The 22805-nt window shown below is 42.2% G+C and overlaps 1 protein-coding gene across 1 annotated transcript in view; it reads left to right on the top strand.

Moving 5' to 3' along the window:
* The window catches only part of Glg1 (Golgi apparatus protein 1), a 107764-nt gene that overhangs the window by 46046 nt on the left and 38913 nt on the right, over nucleotides 1-22805 (top strand). The window contains exons 11-14 of the mRNA XM_080274084.1: nucleotides 1303-1411; nucleotides 16771-16896; nucleotides 17603-17700; nucleotides 19407-19614. Of these exons, the coding sequence (XP_080130210.1) occupies nucleotides 1303-1411; nucleotides 16771-16896; nucleotides 17603-17700; nucleotides 19407-19614 (541 nt within the window). The remainder of the gene's footprint in view (nucleotides 1-1302; nucleotides 1412-16770; nucleotides 16897-17602; nucleotides 17701-19406; nucleotides 19615-22805) is intronic.

Below are 22805 nucleotides of genomic sequence, written 5' to 3'. Positions count from 1 at the left end.
TTTGGCCTTTCAAAGGCTGCCTCTCTTGCGTAAATTTATAGTTTTCCTAATGGTTCTTTAATCTTATGTTGTCTTATATGTATTCTAGCACTTATCGCGTATAATTGTGAGCGCATTTGGCGAGAACGTGTTTGGGGCGAGTTTACTGTATTTATCTTCACCAGCATCCAGAGTACAGTATTTTTTTTTTTTTTTAACAACAGAGGAAGGAGAAACAAATGGTATTCTGCACCATCATTTATCTGTACATCATCATTTCTCCACATTACTGTAAGACATTGTTAATTGTTTTTATCATTATTTCATATTAATCGTCTTTTAGCAGCATCATTGTTTTTCTGAGCGTGCTGTAGCTCAGTAGTTCATTACCATCATCATCAGCATCATCCAGACCTCCTTTCCCACCCTAGGGGGCAGGGTGAGGAGTAGCAACATCTAGACAACCTAAGTTTGCCCAATTTGATGGGCTGTGCTTCCATTCACTCATCATTCAAGTCCATGGAATCATGGCTCCATCAGATAAGGAAAAAGTTTCACCATGTTCTTTAGCTTCACATATACTTATCTGATAGAGTCAGTCTGAACATTGTCATGTTAAAAAGGGATGTCAAATCCCTGGGTATGCATTTCTCTGCATGAAATTCATCCAGTCAGCTCGGTCTTGTGTCAGTCCCTTAGCCTCACCAACTTCCAAACCCCTTTTCCTCACATACTCATCTACCATATCCCTCCACCTTCTTCTTGACCTACCTCTCCTCCTCCCTCCTTCAGATTCGCTCAGATAAACCTTTTTCACCACTCTATTGTCATGCATTCTCTCCACATGACCAAACCATCTCAGTTCACTGTCTTTGATTTTGGTGTTCACAGACTTCCTCACTCTGCATATTTCATGAATCACATTATTCCATATCCTATCCACTCTCTGTACTCCACATACATTCCTCAGCAGTTCCATCTTCACTGCTGTTACTCGTAACTTTTCATTTTCATGCCACACGCTAGTCTCACATCCAAGTGTTGAAGTTGGCACTAACAGTAGTTCATATTATGAATACTTACTGGAAAGAATTTTATGGAGTGCTGCAAACCATGTTATACTTAGACAGATTATATAGAGATAATACATGGCAAGATATAGCTACTAGACAACGTATATGCTATAGAATTTGTGTGGGCTGATGTGTACCAAATGCACTAAAATTTTTTCAGGCTGGAAGGAGAGTGTAAAGAATTTGTAAAAACTATGCAGAGGTTGAGGGAAAGGTGTACAAGGTATACTAAATGCACTATTGTTTTCAGGCTGGAAGGAGAATGCAAAGAAGCTGTAAGAAAGTACACAGAGGTTGAGGCAAAGGACACCAAACTCAACTCTAAGCTGACCATTCACTGTGCCCAGGCCATCAGTCAGGTCAGTTCAGGGCAGGCTTTTAGATTTTGGTAACCCCTTCACCTAGAGAGGTCCATTTTAATCACATCACCACAAGAATGCAAAGCCCTTGGGATTAAAGGTCTCTTGGGCCAAGATCAAGGTCCAGGCATGTAAAGGCTTGTTGGATGAAGGTGTTAAGACTGTCTAAGCATGTGATGAGATTATGAAGGTCTTGGAAAGATTCACATATCTTGTTAGTGTGGTAGCCTAAATAACAATGATAGATCAGTGATAAGATTTCTTGTCACATCGATGTGGCTTACAGGATTATGAATTCACTCAGCTGAGGTAGTAGTAGTATTAGCAGTTGTTCCCTAGGCCATCTGGCTGAACAGCCCTGAGGCCCTAAGGAAGGCCACGACTGAGACCGGGCTTTCCCGCAGAGCTCTCAAGGTGTATGTTGTGTTGTTGGCACAGGCATTTGTGTGCAGTGCAATATTCCATAATGTGCTTAATAGTATGGAGTACAGGTGTTGCATCCTGGACAGGCATCAGCGACGGAGTCATCCAGCCTCATCTGATAACTCAGGAGGGCTGGATGATGCCCACATCTCAGCCTGGCCAGGTGGACCCTCTCCTCACGAGGGAGGTACTGGTAGATTCAGAAGGGTGGATATCAGGAGGCCATGCATGCAGCTGTGTGTTATCATTGAGTAACTGAATAGAGTGGTGAGTTATTTGAGCATAGATATGCTTGTGGAAGCTGGTTTGAGGCGTGCAAAGGGGAGAGGTGACAGTATTTGTGTATGATATCATGTACCAGGTATTGTTTTGCTGTTCCATGGTGTGTATGGATATGCTGCCATGTTGTGTAGCGGATGGTGTGGGTTTGTGGAGGCTGCAGCAAGAATTTGTGTGCCTTTCATGTCTATTGTAGATTATCCTTGACTTTGAGGACTTTGGTTCTTGGTGTAGGTGGTCTGTAGGTGTTGTAGCTGTGCAGGCTGTGATTAATTTTAGGTCCGTGTTCTGTATGGTCTGTACTGTAGGGTGTTTTAGTGAGGTTAGAGACCCAAACAGGGCTTGCATCACTGAATGTATATATTGTTTGCATACTGTGGTGGTGGTTTCTTTGTTGTGTCTGAATGTTGTATGGGCAAGTGACCTTAGGGTGTTGAGTTTTGGTGTTAATTTATTTTTAATGTTTGTGATGTTTAAATGACATTGATTTTTTGTATGTTACACCAATGATTTTGTGTGTGTGTGTGTGTGTGTGGTAGGGAGGTTTTGTTTATGGCGAGGATTGCAATGTGACTATGTTCTGCTGTCCAGTTTGTGAGAAGAGTCACTGTAGATTTGGCTGGGGTAATATTGAGTCTGTGATGAACCATTCATGTAGTGTGTTGAGGTAAGGTTGGAGTATGTGTGCGGCTGTGTTTGCGTTTTGGTGTGTACGTGTAAGTGTTGTGTCGTCTGCATAGGTATCTATGTGTATCTGTGGCGTCTAGGGTGTGGGTATATCATGCATCTATAGGTTAAAGAATGTAGGGGACAAAACAGATCCTTGAGAGATGCCGTTTGTGAAATTTCTGATGTTTGATGACTGACTGGCAAATGTTACATGTGCACATCTGCCAGCTAAATAGTTTGCTAGCCATCTTTTTGTGTTATTTGCGTGTTTGTGTTGAATATTTTGTTTGTGAGGTTGTGGCGGGGGATGGCATCTAAAGCTTTGCCAGTGTCTAGTGTGACTAAGAGTGTTTTGTGTGGTGGCCTAGCTGAATTGATGGCATCAAAAATTCTTTGTGTAAGGTCTGTAAGAAGAGTGTTTGTGGGGTGTAGTGGCCTAAAACCATGTTGTGATGGGGCCAAGGGGATGTGAGGTGTTACTAATTGTAATACAGCGACCCCTAAACTATCCAGATGTTCAGTATCCAGACGTATTCGGTATCCGGATGCCGGGCCTTGGCTCAATTAAACCATTGTCCGAATTTACTTTGCTATTATCCGGATGTAGAAGTGCCCGAGAACTTCGGCCGGCCAGTTGACATGTCCTAACATTTGGTATCATGGCTGCTGGGCTTGAGCCGTGAGTGGGAAGAAGTCTGTAACCCACAACCAGATCTAAAATGTCTGTCTGCCTCTGTACTGAATGATCAAAGTCGCACGCTTGTCCGTTCACTTCCAATGAACCTCCAGCACCCGAGCAGTATGACTGTAACCCACAAGTGGTGTCAAAACGTCTGTAGGTATCCCCACCCAATGCGTAGTATCGTGCGGCCACTGGGGTAGCTCTTTCCTCACTGCCACCGCACATGTAACACAGACCACAGGCCATAAGTACATGTTCGGTGACATCGCCCGTCCGCCTCTCTACTGGTCAAAAATCATGCGGCCACCGGGAGGCACTCACACCGCACACAAAGAGAGAGAGAGAGAGACCTTCCCACACTGAGTACAGTATCAGTACAGTACAGTTATTTCTGTACCAATGCATATGATGGTACTAGAGTACTGTACTGTACACAGTACAGTACTGTATGTGTGTATGTACAGTACAATACTGTACAATACACTTCCATTCAGTATGGGTATTCATTTCAGTGCCACAGCCACCCACCTTTACCAAGCAGCTGTATTGGGATAGGTTAGGTTTGGTAAGGCAAAATACAGTTAACCTATGTAATGTTGCCTGAGAAACGTATTGAGCATATTTTTTAGAAAATCCTATGGTTATTTTTGAAAAGATGAGGCAAACATGGTTCCTGGCTAAGGGGTACTGGTGGCCACCATGTGTATAATACAGACCACAACCCACAAGTACATGTTCGATGACAGCGCCCGTCCGCCTCTTTGTCGAAGATCGAAAATCGCGCGGCCACCGGGAGACACACGTGCACCACGCACACAACGAGATTCCTTCGCATGCTATGATTACAATAAGAGTATCAGTACAGTAATTTCTGTACCAATGTATATGATAGTACAGTACTGTACTCGACAGTACAGTACTGTATGTGTGTATAGTATGTACAGTGCAATAGTTTACTGTACAGTACACCTCTATTCGGTATCGGGATTCGTTTTAATACCACAGTCAGCCACCTTAGCCAAGGAGCCTTATTAGGAAAGGTTAGGTTTGGTAAGGTTAGGTAAAGATATCCTATGTAATTTTGCCTGGGAAAGACACTGAGCATATCTTTGAGAAAATTCTATGGTTATTTTTGAACAGAGGAGGCGAGTGTTCCTGGCTGAGGGGTACCGATGGCCACCGCGCGTGTAACACAGACCACAACCCACAAGTAAATGTACGGTAAAACCACCCATCCGGCCCTACACCGAATGACGGGAGTACTCCGGCCTCCGGGATTAATGTAGAAACTCCCCATCACGGACACCTGTCCGCATCCCTACCGAATGGTCAGAGTCGCCATGCAGGCTGCATTAGTCATACACTGCCTGAGGCAGTGATCATCCGCTGTTGCCGTCACGCATTAACCCCTGCCTGGGCAAACGGATATGAACCTTATAGACAGATGTCAGTTTGCTGCATGTGGCTTCCTCTGTGCTTGAAAGCAACCATTGGGTGCAATATGGCAGCGCTATAGTGCTTGCCGGTGAACAGAAGCCCGCACCTCAGTTCCTGCCTTTCTGCCCCTCGTGAGTGGTTCTGCATGCAATGATGGCTGTGACTGCTGTTGCTTTTGTGGTGGTTCCCTAGCTTCATCGGGTTGTGGCCCTGCTCTGCTGTATTTACCTAATTGTGATATACAGGAAATGAGCTATGCTCGTGGGGTCCTGTCTCTGTTTCTCAATAAGTCAAATTTTGCTTTAAGCTCTGTTAGGTTTATTGAATGGGCAATTTCTTCGTCCAGGCTATTCCACAGGTCTGTGCATCTATAAGGAAAACTATATTTCATGATATCCTTCAGGCAGCTTTACTTCTTCAGTTTCATTCTATGTCCTCACGTTACTCTCTTATCCCATATAAGCAGATCTTCTCTGTCAGTTTTTTCTACTCCCATCATGGTCCTGAACACTGCAATCATGTCGCCCCCCTGTCTACTTTCTTCTAAGGAAGGCAAATCCAGCTTTTCCAGCTTCTTTCTGTATGACAGATCTGCCAGACTGGGGACCATCTTGGTAGGTGTTCTTTGTATTCTGTCAATCTTGTCTATATCTTTCTTTTTGTGTGGAGACCACACTACTGCTGCATATTCTAACCTGGGGCAGATCATGACCACTATCAGTTCTTTCATCATCCCCTCATCAATGTAATGAAATGCTACTCTTCTGTTAGTCAAGAGTTTATACGTCTCTCTAACTGTCTTGTTAATGTGATTTTTAGGTGACAAACTGTCCTGGACCAGCACTCCCAAATCTTTCTCTTCTGTCACTTTTGTGATTGCTTCATTACCCATCAAATAATTCAGTGATGGCCTCTTGGTACTTTTACCCATTTCCAATATTTAAAATTTTTTTGCATTGAATTTCATTTCCCCATCCGGCTCCAATCATGTATCCTATCCAGATCCTCCTGCAGCATTTTACAGTCCTCCTCAACCTCTACCTTCCTCAAGATCTTTGCATCATCAGCAAACAGACTAGCATAACTGTTCACTCCATCTCCCATATCATTTACGTAAATCAGGAATTACTGGCACCTACACTGAGCCCTGTGGGACTCCTCTTGTTACTCCCCTCCATCCAGACATCCTGCCCTTTATTACTGTCCTCATATATCTGTCTCTCAAAGTCTCTCATCCATTCCAGGAGGTTTCCCTTCAGTCCTCCTATATGCCCTAATTTCCACATTAGTCTCTGATGGGGTACCTTGTTGAAGGTATTCTCCAAATCTAAATACACACAATCCACCCAACTGTCTCTCTCCTGTAGCATGTCAATCGCTCTTGAGTAAAAGCTCAACAAGTTGGAAACATATGACCTTCTACTTTTGAATCCAAACTGACTTTCAGCCAAAATATTCATCTCTTCCAGATATTTTATCCATCTATCTTTCAGAATTCTCTCGCACAATTTTGCAACCATGCTGGTTAGGGACACTGGTCTGTAATTCAGGGGTTCTTCCTTGTTTCCTCCCTTAAAAATTGATACCACATTTGCCTTCTTCTATTCCCAAGACACTTTCCCCTCTTCCAGAGAACACACAATTAAACTGTGAATCTTATCCACCAGTTGTTCTCTGCATTCCTTCAGTACCCAGTTAGAGATTCCATCCAGTCCTGGGGCTTTACTTACATCTTGAGTTTCCAGTAATTTATACACTTCCTGCACTTCCACTTTTATATCTTTTATCACTACATTTCTGGTCACTCCCTCCTCCTCCACAAACTACCTTTCATTAATGAAAACCAATTGGAAACATTTGTTCATTATTTCAGCTTGCATTGCTGCATCTTTATAGGCCTCTCCTTCTACTTTCAGTTTGGTGATTCGTTCCTTTTGTTTCAATTTGCCATTGACAAATGTATACAACAATTTGGGTTCTTCCTTAAATTTGTCAATTATACCTTTTTCAAAGGTCCTTTCTTCCTCTCTACGTATTCTTTTATATTCATTTCTAGTTCTTTTATATTCTTCCATTGTTCTGTTATTACCTCTCTTTCTCCAGTTGTTCCACGCCATGTCCCTCTCTTTTTTTGCTATCATGCATCGTCTATTAAACCACTCCTTTTTCCTGTTTTCTTTCCCCCTTACTCCTGGCATATATTTTTCCACTCCCAAATTATAGAGGTCTAGAAAGATATCCCACATCCTCTGCATCTATCTTGTTCCTCTGAACTTTCTCCAGTCCACATTTTCAAAAATTTCCTCAATCCTGTAAAGTTTACTTTCCAAAAGTTGTATCTTCCCTACTTATAAAGCTTGTCTATTGGCACCACGTTACCTATTATCATCTGGAACTCAATGACCAGATGATCACTTTTTCCTATAGGACACAGATGTTTCAAAGTTTCAGTTATGTCAGGTTCTTTGGTCAGCAGTAAATCTTATCATGCTGGTGTGTCATCACCTCGGAATCGTGTCTCTTCTTTGACCCACTGCTTCATTACATTATTCATTGCCATATTTAACAGTATAGTGCCCCCTGAATTTTCACTGCCTCCTGAGTCCCATTCCTCCCAATTCACCTCTTTACAATTAAATCACCCATTTAAATTATATTGTTGCTTTTCTCAGTCACTTTTTGTAGATAACTAACCATGTCTGACAACATCTCTTGGCATTCATCATCATTCCATGCGCTTGTCTTAGGGGAAACATATACTACTGCTATATCTCTCTTGCCATTCTCTCCAGTTTCTAATTCATATATATCACTTCACCCCTACCCTCTCCCATTTCCACAGTATCTATATTTATGTTTCTCTTCACTGCTCTCATCACTCCTCCTCCTGTTTTTCTCTTCTGTCTCTTCTCCACAGTTTGTATTTACCATCTCCCATATGGATATCAATATCCTCTCTTAACTTGGTCTCTACAAAGCACATAACATCAGGTTCATGTACCCTCAAGAAATCGTTGATTTATGACCTTGCCAGTATTAAACCATGAACATTAATATATGCCACTTTCAAACTTTTTTCATTGTTTTTTATACTCTCTTCTCTCCTTCCCTCCGTCAGTACCACTTCCTCAATTTCTGATCCATAACTCTCAAGTAAAACACTGTCTTCTCTTTCTCCATTCTCTGTTCATTTTTTGCCTTTGCTTCCATTACTAACTCCTTTATTTTAGCTCTTTCTTCCTCATTTGCATCTCTCTTTATCCAGACATTTTTGAACCCCTCTTTGTCTGATAATTTCCAAGTTCTATTGATGATTTCATTTACCATTACCTGCGACTTAAACTTTTCCTTTAATGGCCTCGCCCCTCCTTCCTCGTACTTTCCTAACCTGAACACTCCTTCAATCTCTTCTTGAGCTTCGTTGTTACCATCCATAACTATTGATATTATCTCTTTAACCTTACTCAGTTCTTCTCTTTCTCTTTCTGATCTCACTGTCATACAATTTTCTTTTACCCCTGACATTATTACACATTTTTTCTTATCTGCTACATCCCTGACTAAAGATTCTCTACTTCTCAGTACCCTAACCACTTCCTTCTCCATCTTTTCCTTGCTTTGTTGTTCTGTAATCTCTTTCAAATTGACATTTCCTTCCTCCTGAATTTTCTTCCACCCCTTATGTTGCTCTTTGATTTCCTTAATGTGCTCATTTCATCCTTGATTTTGATTCATACTCATCTAGTTTACTTTTCATCCTGTCTCTTTCTTCTTCCAACCTCTTATTTTCCCTCTCGAGCTGTTTTATTTCATTTGAGGCAGATTCGTTACTCACTTCTTATTTTGTGACTTCTGTTTCTTATTCAGCGCTGCTTATGCAAACTTTTTCCAATTTATTCTGTAGGACTTTGATCTCTTCCTCCTGTTCTGAGGTCCATTCCTGTAACTCTCTGATTACTCTCCATACCTTTTTTTTAACTCCTGGACATTCCTCTCCACCATTTTGTCTACTCCTGCTACTCTTGTCTGGTTCAACTTAGTACTGTACTTCTTTTTCCCACATCATCATCGGAGAAGCCCTCAAATTCCTCTTCACCAGATGTAAACAAAGCACCATCCCTCTCTGCCATGATGCAACCATATGGAAGCTTTCTATTTCCGCTGTATATTGTACTGTTCATGACTGAAACCTGCGTTTTTTTAAACTAATGTCTGACGGGACCACCACTCATGCACTGATTCACATAATCACAATAGGGTGGTCTCCTTTTTGCCACTGATTCAGCAATTATTTCCCCATGACCCAGGAAGAGCTCCGTCTCTGTCGGTGACCTGTGTGTATGTACTCTTGCGTGTGTGTGGTGATGGCCCCACCACCACCTGAGAAGCAGAAGAGGAAGGTTCTGATTCTGGAGAAGAAATGTGAGATGTTGGGCAAGGTTGACGCGGGCTGAACCTCAGGACGCATTCTTCACGAATATGATCTAGCCTGTTCAATGTTGTTCGATATCAAGAAGTCACGCGACAAGCTTATGCAATACAGGCAGGACTTTGGTGAACGGACACGTCGCGGCGACAGAAAGGTAATGGCCCAGGCCTGGCTTGCCATTATTGATCGGTTGACTTTGATGTGGTTTCGTCAGCAGTGTGGTGCTGGTGTGCTAGTGAGGTGAAGGCTGCTGCTGAGAAATTTGCACTCCTGCACAGCATACAGGACTTCAAGGCATCCGAGGGATGGCTCTTTCAGTTCAAGCTATGCCATGGACTTATTGGGCGCAAGGCATATGGCGAAGCCTTGGACGCAACAGTGGAAGAAGTAGACCCGTTTTGCGAGAAAGTGCAGTGCCTGATCAAGGACGAGGACCTTGCCCTTGGTCAAGTCAATAATGTTGATGAAACTGGTCTGTTCTACCACTCTTTGCGCCCACATCTTGGCTGAGGAAAGAGAGAAGTCTGTGCCTGGTCGGAAGTTATCCAAACAATGTGTCTCTGTTTAGTGCTGTGCCAATGCTAACGGGATGCACCGCCTCAAGCCCGTTGTTGTTGTTGGGCATGCAAAACAACCACAGTTCTCCATGGGTTGACGGATAGCCTGCCTGTTGTGTGGTACCATTCTGTGAAGGCCTGGTTTACTGCTAAGATCTTCAGAGATTGGTTCCACAGACATTTCTTCAAGGAGGTTGTCTGTTATCAAATGGAGGTCCTTGGAATCACTCACTTCTAGGTGAAGGCACTCCTATCTCCTGGACTGTGTTTCTGCACATCTGTCTGAGAAGGATTTAGTTGCTTTTGATGAGTGGATTAGGTGCATGTTTCAGTCACTTAACCCTATCAGGTTTCTGGGCAGGGCAGATTATGTCTGTGTTAGAGTCAGCCACTCATGCTGACACACATCTTCGTGGCCTGATATTTTACTTTGATCTCTCTGTGTAAATACACTTTTCATGATAGAATGTTGGTTTTGGTGTCATTTTAAAGCTGAATAGTTGTACTTTATCATAGTATGTTAAAAAAAGGAGAACAAAGAAAATAGAATGTCAAAATGACGAGTTGAAGTTAGGTGAAAAACAAAAGTTTTGTACCTTGCCGTAGAAAAATATTTGGCAAAAAATGGCGGGTAAAGATAGGTAAATTTGGTTTAAACCATGCAAAAATACAATAAATTACCTTTACAATGATATATAGATTATGGTAATACTTGCATTTCATTGTGCAGTAAAGCGAAAGGAAAGAGATGCACAATTTTATTTTAGTCTCGGCCCCATATTCGCTTTGCGATGTTTTTCTTTGATCGGTCAGTGTACATACACTTTTATGATAGGATGCTGGTTATGGTGTTATTTTGAAGCTGAATAGTTGTACTTTATCGTAGTATGTTCATGAAAGGAAAATAAGGAAAATAAAATGTCAAAGTGACAAGTTGAAGTTAGGCAAAAACCAAAAATTTTATACCTTTCTGTAGAAAAATATTCACCAAAAAAAAAGTTATAAAGAAACAAAGCCATGAGTCAGACCAGCTGTGCAGTACCGCCATGCATAGAGCAACCATTCCGTGACATCATGCTCGAGCCTCTTTGTTCTTTCTATTGCCAGAAGCCGTTATGATGAGTAAATGCAATTTATGGTGAATATTTTACAAAAGTTTCTTAAAATGACGATGAAAAGCATCATTGGAATCTCTGAGGTTGGATTTTGAAATGACGATCGAAATAGTTATAGGAATCTCAAAGGGTTAATACGACTGCTTTGATTCAGCCAATGGACCAGGGTGTTATTGTTGCTGCCGAGAGACTGTACCGCTGGGGTTCCTGAACGAGGTGATGGTAGTGCTGGAGGACGAGGACGCGGGGGACACACGTGGGGAGCAGACCTTGCAGAATCTTCAGCGTTACGACCTGAAGTCTGCCTTGTTTAAGTGGGTGAACGTGTGGAAGGAGTCTCCGTCAAAACCCTCGAAAGCGGTTGGTCTCGTATCCTGCAGGGAATCGAAGCTGAGCACAGCTTCGAGGGGTTTTACATGGATGATTTCCACAGTCGCCTTAGACAGGCAGGAGTGCAGGTGGATGTCAGTGACGTGTGGGATTAGTTGGATGACGACAGTGGTGATCCTGGTTACCAGACCATGTCTGATGAGGAGATTGCCGCTGCTGCCTCTGTGGGCATGGAAGAGGACAGCAGGACTGACAAAGATGAGGATGAGGACCCTGACTCGCAGCCCGCCGCAACTCCTTCAGTCCCTCGTCTCAGTGTCCTCTCTGGTTACCTGGAGGGGGTTCTGGAGAATGCCGAGCACCCACACGGTGACAGGGAGTTGGTGCTGCTCCGCCTGACAATGGAGATGCTGGCAGTCTGGGACGCTGTCATCCTCCGGCAGAATCGTCGGTCTTAATGTCAGACCAGGATCGACTCGTTCTTCAAGCCTGCGACCCCCACGAGTGCCAGCCCATTCTCACCACCACCACCACCACCAGTTTGTTACCCACCTTCGCCTTCGGACCCGCAACCGAGCACGTTGACAGCTATTGAGTCTCTGTTAGACATAAGTTTGCAGCTGTCTTCAGAGTCTCCTGAGTTGGGTAGGCCACCATCACCGCACTGCACAAAACCAGTCATTGCCCAGCTCCAGCAGGTTGAGGATGACGAGGGAGAGTTTTCTGACCTCTCTTAGGCGCTAGTGTTTGCCAATAGACCAGACGGGACAACCTGCTGGAGATGGCTGGTTACGAAGCTTGGCGGCAGTGCACTGGGTGGTAAGTACCCCAGTCAAAAGTTTTTCAGCATGTAGCTTTAGGTTTCTTTCGTAGTTTCCTTGGTGCTAAAATTTATTCAGGATATTCCTGTATGTGTTTTGAGGTCACAGTATGGCACAATGACCCCAGAACAGTGCCACCTAGAATGGCACTCAGTAGAGCGCATACCTCTGCCATCACCCTATCTCGCAGTGTTAAAGAAAGTGAAAAAAATTCCTGGATCTGCATCTTTATCTGGATCTGCACCCAAATTTAGTGGAGTGTATTCTGAGCCAAGGCCCATTCTTCTACCAAGTTTCATAGAAATCTGTCCAGTAGTTTTTGTGTAATCTTGCTCACAAACCAACCAACCAACAAACAAACGAACGGACAGGGGTGAAAACATAATCTCCTTGGCGGAGGTAAAAACAGGAGAGGTACTGTACATGCAATAGTGTTTAAGTAGGGTGTTTTTTGGTTTTAAGTGTTTTTTTGGCATGGTTTTCTTGGCGTTGACAATTATTTAGCATATTCCTATTTACGTGTTAATGCCAAAATATGCCAGAATGGCCTGAAAACACAACCAAAATAAGGAGGGGTAATGTACTTACAGTAGTGTTTAGGTATGGTGTTTTTTGGTTTTCAGTGTTTTTTTTTTTTTTTTGCATGGTTTTCTTGGTGTTGAAAATTATTTAGGATATTCCTATGTATGTTTTGATGCCAAAAAATGCCAGAATGACCTGAAAACACTACTAAAATAAGGGGGAGTACTGTACATACAGTAGTGTATACTGTAGGTAGGGTGTTTTTTTGTTTTCAGTGGTTTTTCTGCATGATTTTCTTGGTGTTTACCATTACTTTTGATATGCGTATGTGTGTTTTGATGTCTAAATATGCCCGAATGACCAGAAAACACTGCCAAATTAAGCATAGGTGCTGTACAAATAATTTAGGTATAGGTTGAAGGTGGGTTTTGATAGGGTCTGGGTGTGGTAGGGGAATAGTGTTCATTATCCGGATGTTGCAGCTACCCGGACATGTCTTTGGCTCTATTATGTCCAGATAATTGAGGGATTAATGTACTAGTCGTTCAGTGATTTTGAAGGAGGTGCATAGAAGTGTGATGGGGTGGTTGTGAGGAAGGTAACGTGGTGTCATTGTTGGGTTTGAGGATAGTGCTGATAGTGCCATGCTTCCTGATGGTGGATATTATGTTCTATAGCAGCTGTAGTTTGATATGTTTGTGAGTGCTTCTATACCTTGTGGTCCAAGTAGTTTAAGGTATGTGTTGCTTATGTTGTCTGGCCCACGGGCAGATGAGTGCTGGTTGCTAATGATGTGCTTTGTCTGGTTGTAAGTGAAGGGTGCAAAGTCTTGGTCTGTGGGAAACTCTCTCTTATGCATCGGATGACATGTCGGTCTTCATGATGGGGGTTTAGATGACTGATGTGTGAAAAGTGATTAATGTTAGTGTTTGCTTTGTTGTTTGTTTGAGGGTATGGTGTCTGTTGTTTTGATGGCAGCGTGTGATTGTGTATTGTTCCTGCTAGAGAGAGTGATGCTTTTTAGCATTTTGTAGAGTTTGCTGGTGTTTGTTTTGTGATACGACAAAGTACTGTATCATCAGCATACAATGAATTTGAGATATTCCTTCCATCCCTCTCTCCATTACTTGTGTTTTTACTTCTGTCATCATCCCATCCATGTATGTGTTGAACAACCATTGGGACATCACACAAGCTTGTCACACACCCACTGTGATCATGAACCATTCACTTAGATGCCCATATACGCTTCACTACCGTCATAAAAACTCTTGACAGCACCTAGCGGCTTACCATTTACACAGTACATGTGCAAGACCTTCCTCAATCCATATCTGTCTACTTTCTCATATGCATTTTCCATATCCATGAATGCCATAAATACCTTATAGTCCTTCTCTTAAGCCTTCTCCACTATCTGTCTCTCTGCAGGTGTTTGATCCACATATCCTCTGCCACTCCCAAAGCCACACTTTTCATCACTTACTAGGACTTCTGATGTTTCTCTTACTTTCTCTTTAATAATTTTTCCATATACCTTCCATATAACACTCAATGCTGACGATGCAGTGCTACCTGCAGGTACAGGACAAGAACTTGGTTGACTAGTGCAGAGTTTTGCTGATGTCTGTGAGTGTTGTGCCTTGAGAGTAAATGTAGAAAAGAGAAAAGTGATGGTAATCAAGAGAGAAGGTGACTCCCAGTGTAATGTTACAGTTAATGGAGAGAGACTGGAATTGGTGAGAGAGTTCAAATACCTGGGTACAGTGATAGAAAAGAGAGGAGAATGTGCAAAAGAAGGGGTAAGTAGAGTGACACAGGGAAGGAAAGTAGATGGTGCTATGAAGGCCTTAATAAGAAACAGAGGCTTGAGTGTTGCAGCTGCGTGAGGCTTACACGAAGGAGGGTTAGTGCCAACTTTAACATACGGATGTGAGACTGTGGTGTGGCATGAAAATGAAAAGTCAGGAGTAGGAGCAGTGGAGATGGGACTTCTGGGGATTGTATGTGGAGTACAGAGTGGAAAGGATACGAAATAATGTGATTCGTGAAAGATGCTGAGTGAGGAATTCTGTGGACACCAGAATCGAAGAGTTTGTACTGAGATGGTATGGTCATGTGGAGAGAATGGAAAACTATGGAGTGGTGAAGAAGGTATGTCTTGGCAAATTTGAAGGAGGGAGGAGGCGAGGTAGGCTAAGGAGAAGGTGGAGGCATGTGGTGGATGAGTGTGTGAGGAAGAGAGGTATGGAAGTTGATGAAACTAGGGGACCAACAGGAGATTGAGACCAATTGCAATAACTTCCGGTAAAGTTTTTGAGACACTAATTAACAAACACATAGTCAAGCATCTAGAAATCAATAAATTGATCAATGATCGGCAGTATGGATTTAGACAGGAACATTCAACTGTAGATATTCTTTGCCTTCTTACCCATCAGATTAACAAAACAATAGACCAAGATGGTGAAACACACACAGTAGCACTTGATATTTCAAGAGCATTTGACAGATTATGGCACCAGACCTTATTGTCTAAGATGTCACACTATGGCCTTGCATCACTGGTTCCTCTAATTTCTTCATACCTTCATAGTAGAAAACTACGGGTCATGGTAGATGGAATTTATTCTCAGTTTCATTCCATAAATGCTGGCGTACCTCAGGGATCAGTTTTGGCGCCAACTCTTTTTCTCATTCATATAAATGACATCCTATCTGTCACTCACAACCCAATACACTCTTATGCTGATGACTCGACCCTTCATAGCTCTTTCACATTTAGTACCTTCTTTACACAATTTGATATTATAAATTCCCAAATAAACACAGCAGTTTCTTTGAACCAGGACCTTTCTAAAATTAATCAATGGGGACAAAAAAATCTGGTCTCATTTAATGCTCAGAAAACTAAATACATTAATTTCTCCAATAGAGAGAATCCCTCAGACTCTCACATAATTTTAAATAATGTCAGTATTCCCATATCCACTACAATTGATATCCTAAGTGTTACTCTAAACCCCAACCTAAGCTGGACAGTTTATGTTAAATCCCTTTCTAGAAATGCTTCTAAAAAACTGGGACTTATGTACAGAGTTGTGAGTTCTTCACTGACGAGCAGATGGCCACAATATACAAAAGTCATGTGCGTTCTCAGATCAAATACTGTTCACCACTGTGGAGTGGATGTGGAGCGGTTGCATTGAGGTAGTTGGACAAAATTCAAAATAAAACCCTTAGATTAATCAATAATCCTGCTATAACGCAGGACCTTCCTTTGTTATCAGTACGTCGAGATGTTGCTTCTTTAGCACTATTTTATCGATATTTTTACCGTAAGTGCTCTAACGAACTGGCTTCAATTGTGCCTCCCCTTCACATTTTCTCCCGAAATACTCGGGCAGCTGGGAGTGCCCATGAACTCACACTTTCTTCCCCACAATGCAGAACCTCAGCTTATCAAAATTCATTTATCCCCAGAACTACTACTCTCTGGAATTCACTTCCTGGGAGTTGCTTCCCACATACATTTAATCCTCTCAGTTTTAAATCCAATTGTTATAAGTATTTTATGAATGGAGGATGCCTTTAGGCACATGGACTTATTTTTTTCCCCTTGTTTTTCCTTCATTCATAATTTATAAAAAAAAAAAAAAAAAAAAAAAAAAAAAGTAAATTAGGATAATGGTTTAATAGAGCCAAGGTCCAGTATCAGGATAATGAACAGGTCCAGATACTGCACATCTGGAGAAATGAGGGATTACTGTATATAAATATATACAGTGATCCCTCTCTTCTGCTTCACCCTTGCTCCTGTGCCGCATACATTCTCCCTCACCTCACCCTTTCTACTTCCTCCCCATTCCTTTCACCTCACTTCTTTCACTTTCTGCTGTTCACTTTGTTCCATACTCTTTAGTCTATTCCTCTCAAATGTGCAGCAATGTAGGTCAGTCCAGTGTAGTGGACAACTTCATAATGGATTCCATATCTCGTTCTACATCATCCATTCTCTCTCACACATCCCACATCACGTTTTCTCTGTTTCACCCCCTATAGCATTTTTCTTTACCATTCAGTGTTTTCCTACAGATGTGCAGTGATGTAGGTCAAACCAGTGATGAGGATGATTCCATCATGGATTGCCTGATTAGACACAAGAATGTGGAGGCCATGCGTGCTTTGCCTAAGTGCCGTGCAGAGATCGAACACTTCCAGGTCAGTGCAGGGTGTCAGGGTTTAGCTTGGGAGATCTGAACTATTGACATAGAGTATGTTGGACAAATTTGAATTTTGACAAGATTTATGTATAATTTAGTCCATTCATGTTTTTGATGCCTTAGTATGACAAGCTTGATTGATTTATTGTTACACAATTTGGTACATGTCTTTATGCTTTTGTTTGATCTTCTACCCACTTCAGATGTCTGCTAAATCATGGCAGACATTTAAAGTGGATGCTGGTTATATGCCCATTGTACTGTAATTGCATATGCTCACTCAGTTCCAGCAAGATTGTCATAAAATTGTTCCTTTTCACTGTCATTCCTACCACACTGTGGTGCATAGACCAAGAGGATTGACACTGCATTTTTTCCTGACTTGCTACTAATCTGTCATTATTCTGTCATATACTCCATCTATGTTAATCACTTCTTTTTACCCATCTCAGCCAGTGATGGGAACACTACATTTCATGCATTCATTGCTGTTCCAACATTTGTATCTGCTGTCTTTTCTGCTGACAAATCTAGCACGTGCTCTCCAACCTACCTCCAGCAGACAACATACATCAATGCCCAGGGTCCCAACCACCTCACCTGATCTCTGAGCCCGCATTCAGTATTGAAGCTCTGATGGGCACCTTATCTCTTTCACTTTACTCCAGTTGTTGAGCCTAACAAACAGCATTGCCACATTTCAGCTGCTTGCCCTGAAGGACTACACGTTCTCTCCTAAATTCAAAGAGGCTTGCCAGAAGGATGTGGCAGCACTGTGCAGCCATCCTAAGCCAAAGAACAAGTGAGTATATATATCAAGAGAATTCTACCAGTGTTTTTATTTCAGTTAAAATGCAACAGTGAGCTCTGGAGGGTAGGAGGTGGGAGTGACCACAACAGTAGTTCCAGGCATACGCTTTTTCTTTTGTGGACCTGTGTGGCTCAGTGATTAGACACATGCATCTAATGATGCATGTGTCTTGGATCTAGAGTTCAATCCAACATCATGGCAGACATTGACAGTGGGTGTTGTTAGCTTGTCCTCGAAGCTGTTCTAGTGACATGGTTAGTGGGGTAACAAACTGGGAACTGAATGGTCTTGAGATTGAATCCCAGACTCCCATGTATTTAATTATGGATCAAAAAAAAAAAAAAGGTGGATCAGAATGGTGACAGTTGCCATCAGATGAGTCAGGTCAGATCTTGTGCTACTCTTTTTTAAGGATAGGATTGTCAGGTTGAGCCAATTTTCCAGATATTTGAGTGATTTCTGAGTAATTGCTTCATAATGCAGGTTGTAGCTAGTAATCAGATGATGGTAACCTGTACATTGCCGGGGAAAAAATAGATCAAAGGGATGATGAAAATGTTGGATGAATTTTGTTATATACTGTATTGTGACCCAATATATTTCCATTTATTGTATTGCTGAAGGTGAGTGCAAAGCTAAAGTGGAAATGCATGAATATAGCAACTCAGTATTGTACAGTGTATGTCTTTTAAGTTTTTTGATGTCACATCCTAAAATATGTCCTATATTCTGTCCAGTTGAATTTTGCCTAAAAATTACACCACATCATCTTCAATGCTCGTATAACAAGAAACCAGTACAGTACTGATACAGGTGCATGGTTAGCTGTAGCAAGAAACGAGCACTAAGATATGGTGCTAGTCATGAAAAAGTACCATAGTGTGGCAGGGATGTAGAGGCATAGTGTTCTCTTATTATGCCGCTGAGCTGTGGGAAATAAGCTGCAAAATAAATTTTCTGCCTAGTTAAGGTGGATGAGCTAATAGTGTGGTGCAGTACTTTACAGAAAGTCAGATTTCTGCCAAATATTATGCAGTTGAAAACCAGGAAACCATGTACAATGCTAGGTGGTAACCATATAACCAAATTTTGGTGCCTGGTGGTTTAATGAGTAATTACGGTGCTTCAATCAGATTGAGCCGGTGAAGGTTTATATTCAAGGGGTGTTTGGGGTTTATTGCTCACGTAATGTCATTCAGGGATGGGTGAGGCTGGTCACTCTCATCTTCAATGTTAGGACCAACTTGTCTTGCCCCAGGCTTCTACGCTTCTCATAGGGCAACGCAGGATTGGATGATGGATGGATGGATGAAAGTCTGCAATAGGAAAAATGCAAACAAAAGTTGAATTCCCACATAACTAATTTGTCAGTTTTCCCCAGTTTACAGTACTGGTTGTGTGGAAGAAGTTGTGATATTTTGGAACACATCACAGATAGTTAATGAGGACTAATAGTAAGTCCTCTGTATGAGTCATCTGTTAAATATTCTTCTTTGCTGTGAAAACATTAGAAAAGTTGCCCAGTAATGTGTCAGTTAGAGAAGTTGCCCCCAGAAGTGTCATTTTTACCCTGTGAATTTGATATGCCAGCTCCTCCAATGAACATGACCATTTGTACGGAGAAAGTTGCAGTATTTGGGAACATGTCACTGACATAGAACAAGAACTTGTTTTATACAGTATTTACTTATCTTCAGAGCTGATGTTGTGGAATGCCTGAGTTCAGCTGTGCGTGAGGCCATACAGTCCCAGACCAGCCACCAGGTGTCACGTGCATGCCGGCAGCAGCTGCGCCAACAACTGGTACAGCGCCACGAGAACATCCAGCTTGACCCACACCTCATGAATGGATGCCAGGCCGACATTGAGGCATACTGCAGTAAAGTCAAAAAGGGCAAAGGGGCAGTAAGTATAGTTGGTTTGTCATCATCTGATGAAACTTGGCTACTCCCACAACTAACAGTAAGTTATGGTGGCTGGTAGTGGTGACCATCATCCTCTCACTTGGTGTAACGCAACTTACTTCTTCCTTTCATCTTTATCATTCTCTTTCTGTGTCTGTTCTCCTCTCTTCTTATTTCTCCCATAATTCCTGTCACTTTTTATTATTCCTCTTTCCATTTTGGATGGTTTTACATTGAGTGACAAGCCTAATGGTTTCCTGTAACCCAGGAAACCATTTACAGCACTGGGTGGTAACCTTATAACCAACCCGTACATGTTCCCTATATGTCAGCAGTTGGCTTGACCGAGGGTTAATGCCCATCCTCGTAAAACAAATAAAGTCAAACAACCACCCCTTATGGGATTATGGCATCTGGCTATAGGTTTATTGATAGATAAGTTGCAGAGAATTACATGAACCTTAGTTATTAAGTAAGGAATGAGTCCTTGGTTACAAGTCAAATAAGTGCATCAGACTGACTGCACTTGCCTTGATCTTAGCTGAACTGGTTAAGGATGTTTGTCAGATTGTAGGAGAAACACTATACAATCAGTCCTTGAGTAACGCACAGTTGAGTAACACGTTTTTGTTCTAACACGGTCAGCATAATGCAACAGGTCATAATTAACACTGGGAAAAACTTGCACTTACGCAGGAAGTCATCTGGCCTGACAATGAAATTTGAAAGTTGTGTGCGATGACGTCACTCGCCAGACTCACCATGATTGCCTGGCTTACATCATGGGTACCTATCTTGGGCACTTCATGCATGTCACCCATGCTGTGCAACAAGATATTTTTTTGTGTTTGAGTTTGAGCAAGGACACTGACTCTTAGTCATGCCACGTGATCAGCCCCAGTCACCCAGAAGGCAGCACATCTTCATGTATGCCCAGAAGTATGAGATAGTAAAAGAGTTAGAGTAGGGGAAGAGGCAGGTAGAATTGGTGAAAAAGCATGGAGTGAATGAAAGCTCCATCAAAACGATTTGGAAGGACCGGGAGAAGATGAAGAAGATTGTGCGTGAGAACCCTGGTGATGCGAATGTGGCAGCAGTGAAAGTTTGTAATGTTGTCTTGAAGCTGACTGAGAAGCTCATAGGGTGTTATGTTGAGTGCCATTGAAAGAACAGTGCCCCTACCGAAGGCCGCGTGATACGAGAGAAGGAGAAACTTTATGACAACAACAACATTGGGGTGGAGGGCATGGGGAGAGTGCTGGGGAGCTATGCATCAACAACACTCGGGTACTAAACCTAACTTTTCTCTTTTTGTTAGTGTTATTTTAACACTATTCATGTGCTTAATTACCATAGTTATAGCTCTTTCAATGTTTTACCTGATGGTGGGTATAAGTTGGAGGTAATTTATGTGAGGTAGGGTGGTAAGAAGGGGTAAAAATGAGAGATTTGGAAGTCACCAGAACACATTGTAACATTATACATGCAACATATTGTTTAAGTGATGCGAATTTGAGTAGCGTGGTCCTTTTCCAGTCCTTATTGTCCGCGTTACACAATGGTTGAGTGTAGTTATGTTTCAGCCATATTGGTAACTTAAGGTTGATAACACAAGAGAGAATACAGTCACGCCTCGGTATGCGATGGAGTTACATCACATGAAAACTGATTGCGTAGCAGTTTATTGATTACCAAGGTTGATATAACATGGGTTCAATGTGGATAGGGAGGGGGGTCCAAGAACTGCGTTATGTAAAATCATCATCATCATCATCATCATCATCATCATCATCATCCAGACCTCCTTTCCCACCCTAAGGCAGGGTGAGGAATAGCAATGCCTAGACAGCCCAAGTCTGCCCAATTCCGCGTAATGTAAACTCTACAGGTGGGTCCTGAACTTACGAGCTAATTGGAAGCAAGAATATTGCTCGTTAGGTCCTGAACTTACGAGCTAATTGGAAGCAAGAATATTGCTCGTTAGGTCCTGAACTTACGAGCTAATTGGAAGCAAGAATTTTGCTTGTTAGCCGAATTCTCGTTAAACAAAGTCAAGAACTAATGCGACAAATAGGGTTAGGGAGCAAAGCCTCCAAGCAACCTTCCCCGAACCACCAAAACTGACTTTCTGATCATTTTAAGCTGGAATAAGGGGTTAATACAAGAGGGTAACACACCTGAAATATGAAAACAGCATTAATGTAAGCAGAATAACATAAATTATAGGTACAATAGGGATGGGGTGAACAACCAGCCAAGTAACCTTCACCGACCACCGACACCTTTGACAGACAGTTTTAAGCAGGAGTAAAGGGTTAATACACATGAAATACAGATACCCTTGTATCGATTCTCATAAGTTGGGATTTGGGGGGATTTTATCTGCTCGTTAACCCCTTACCCGCGGGGCCTTGGGCTGGACCGTGCCGTACCCCTCCTGCGGGGATGGCAGGAAATCTAGACAATACACGATAAATTAGCTACTTCCAGGTCAGTGGAAGTATCGCTTAGCCTTTTCCCTTTTTATATATATATATATATATGTATATATTTTTTAGTATGAGAATAGGTCATAAGGACATTTCAATGGGTAATGAACAGGGAAAATTAGTAACCAAGTGCATGTGGGGTGTTGCCAGGTGATAGATTAGCTTCTTCATGGCCAGTGGCTGTATCAGTTAGCCTTTTCCCCTTTTTTTATATATTTTTTAGTATGAGAATAGGGCATAGGGCACATTCCAATGGAAAAAGCGAATGGGGAGTTGCGTTGCGCTGCCAGGCTGTAGCTGGGCGGGGGAGGAGGTAAGGGAGGGGAGGTGAGGCAAACACAGAAAAGGCTAAATTGGTAACACTGGATGTGAGTACTAGCGGTATTAGCAGTGCTGCCTATAGCTACACACTGGCAGTACTGATAGATGATACAAGACCGCACTTGAAAGCCCGGGCGATTAAAAAAATCCCTGGATTACAGAAGTGATAACCCACGGTATGGCACTTATGTAACGAGTGTCACGGTAATGATGGCCCACGGGTAAGGAGTTAAACAGGTGGTGGTACAGAGTTCAAGACCTCGTATTTGCAAATTCTAGTTAAGCTGTTGCTTCTTAACCAGGACTTGCTTGTATTTTAAAAATTACCCTTTTAGGCTTGCCCTCAACATCCTTAGTAGCACCACACTTTCCACATGGGGTA

This window comes from Coenobita brevimanus, chromosome 1 (genome assembly GCF_032717465.1).
Source record: "Coenobita brevimanus isolate Jiangsu-jjx chromosome 1, ASM3271746v2, whole genome shotgun sequence".
Taxonomy (NCBI): Eukaryota; Metazoa; Arthropoda; class Malacostraca; order Decapoda; family Coenobitidae; genus Coenobita; species Coenobita brevimanus.
Note: the sequence above shows the minus strand (reverse complement) of the source record. Positions and strands in the feature narration are given on the sequence as shown.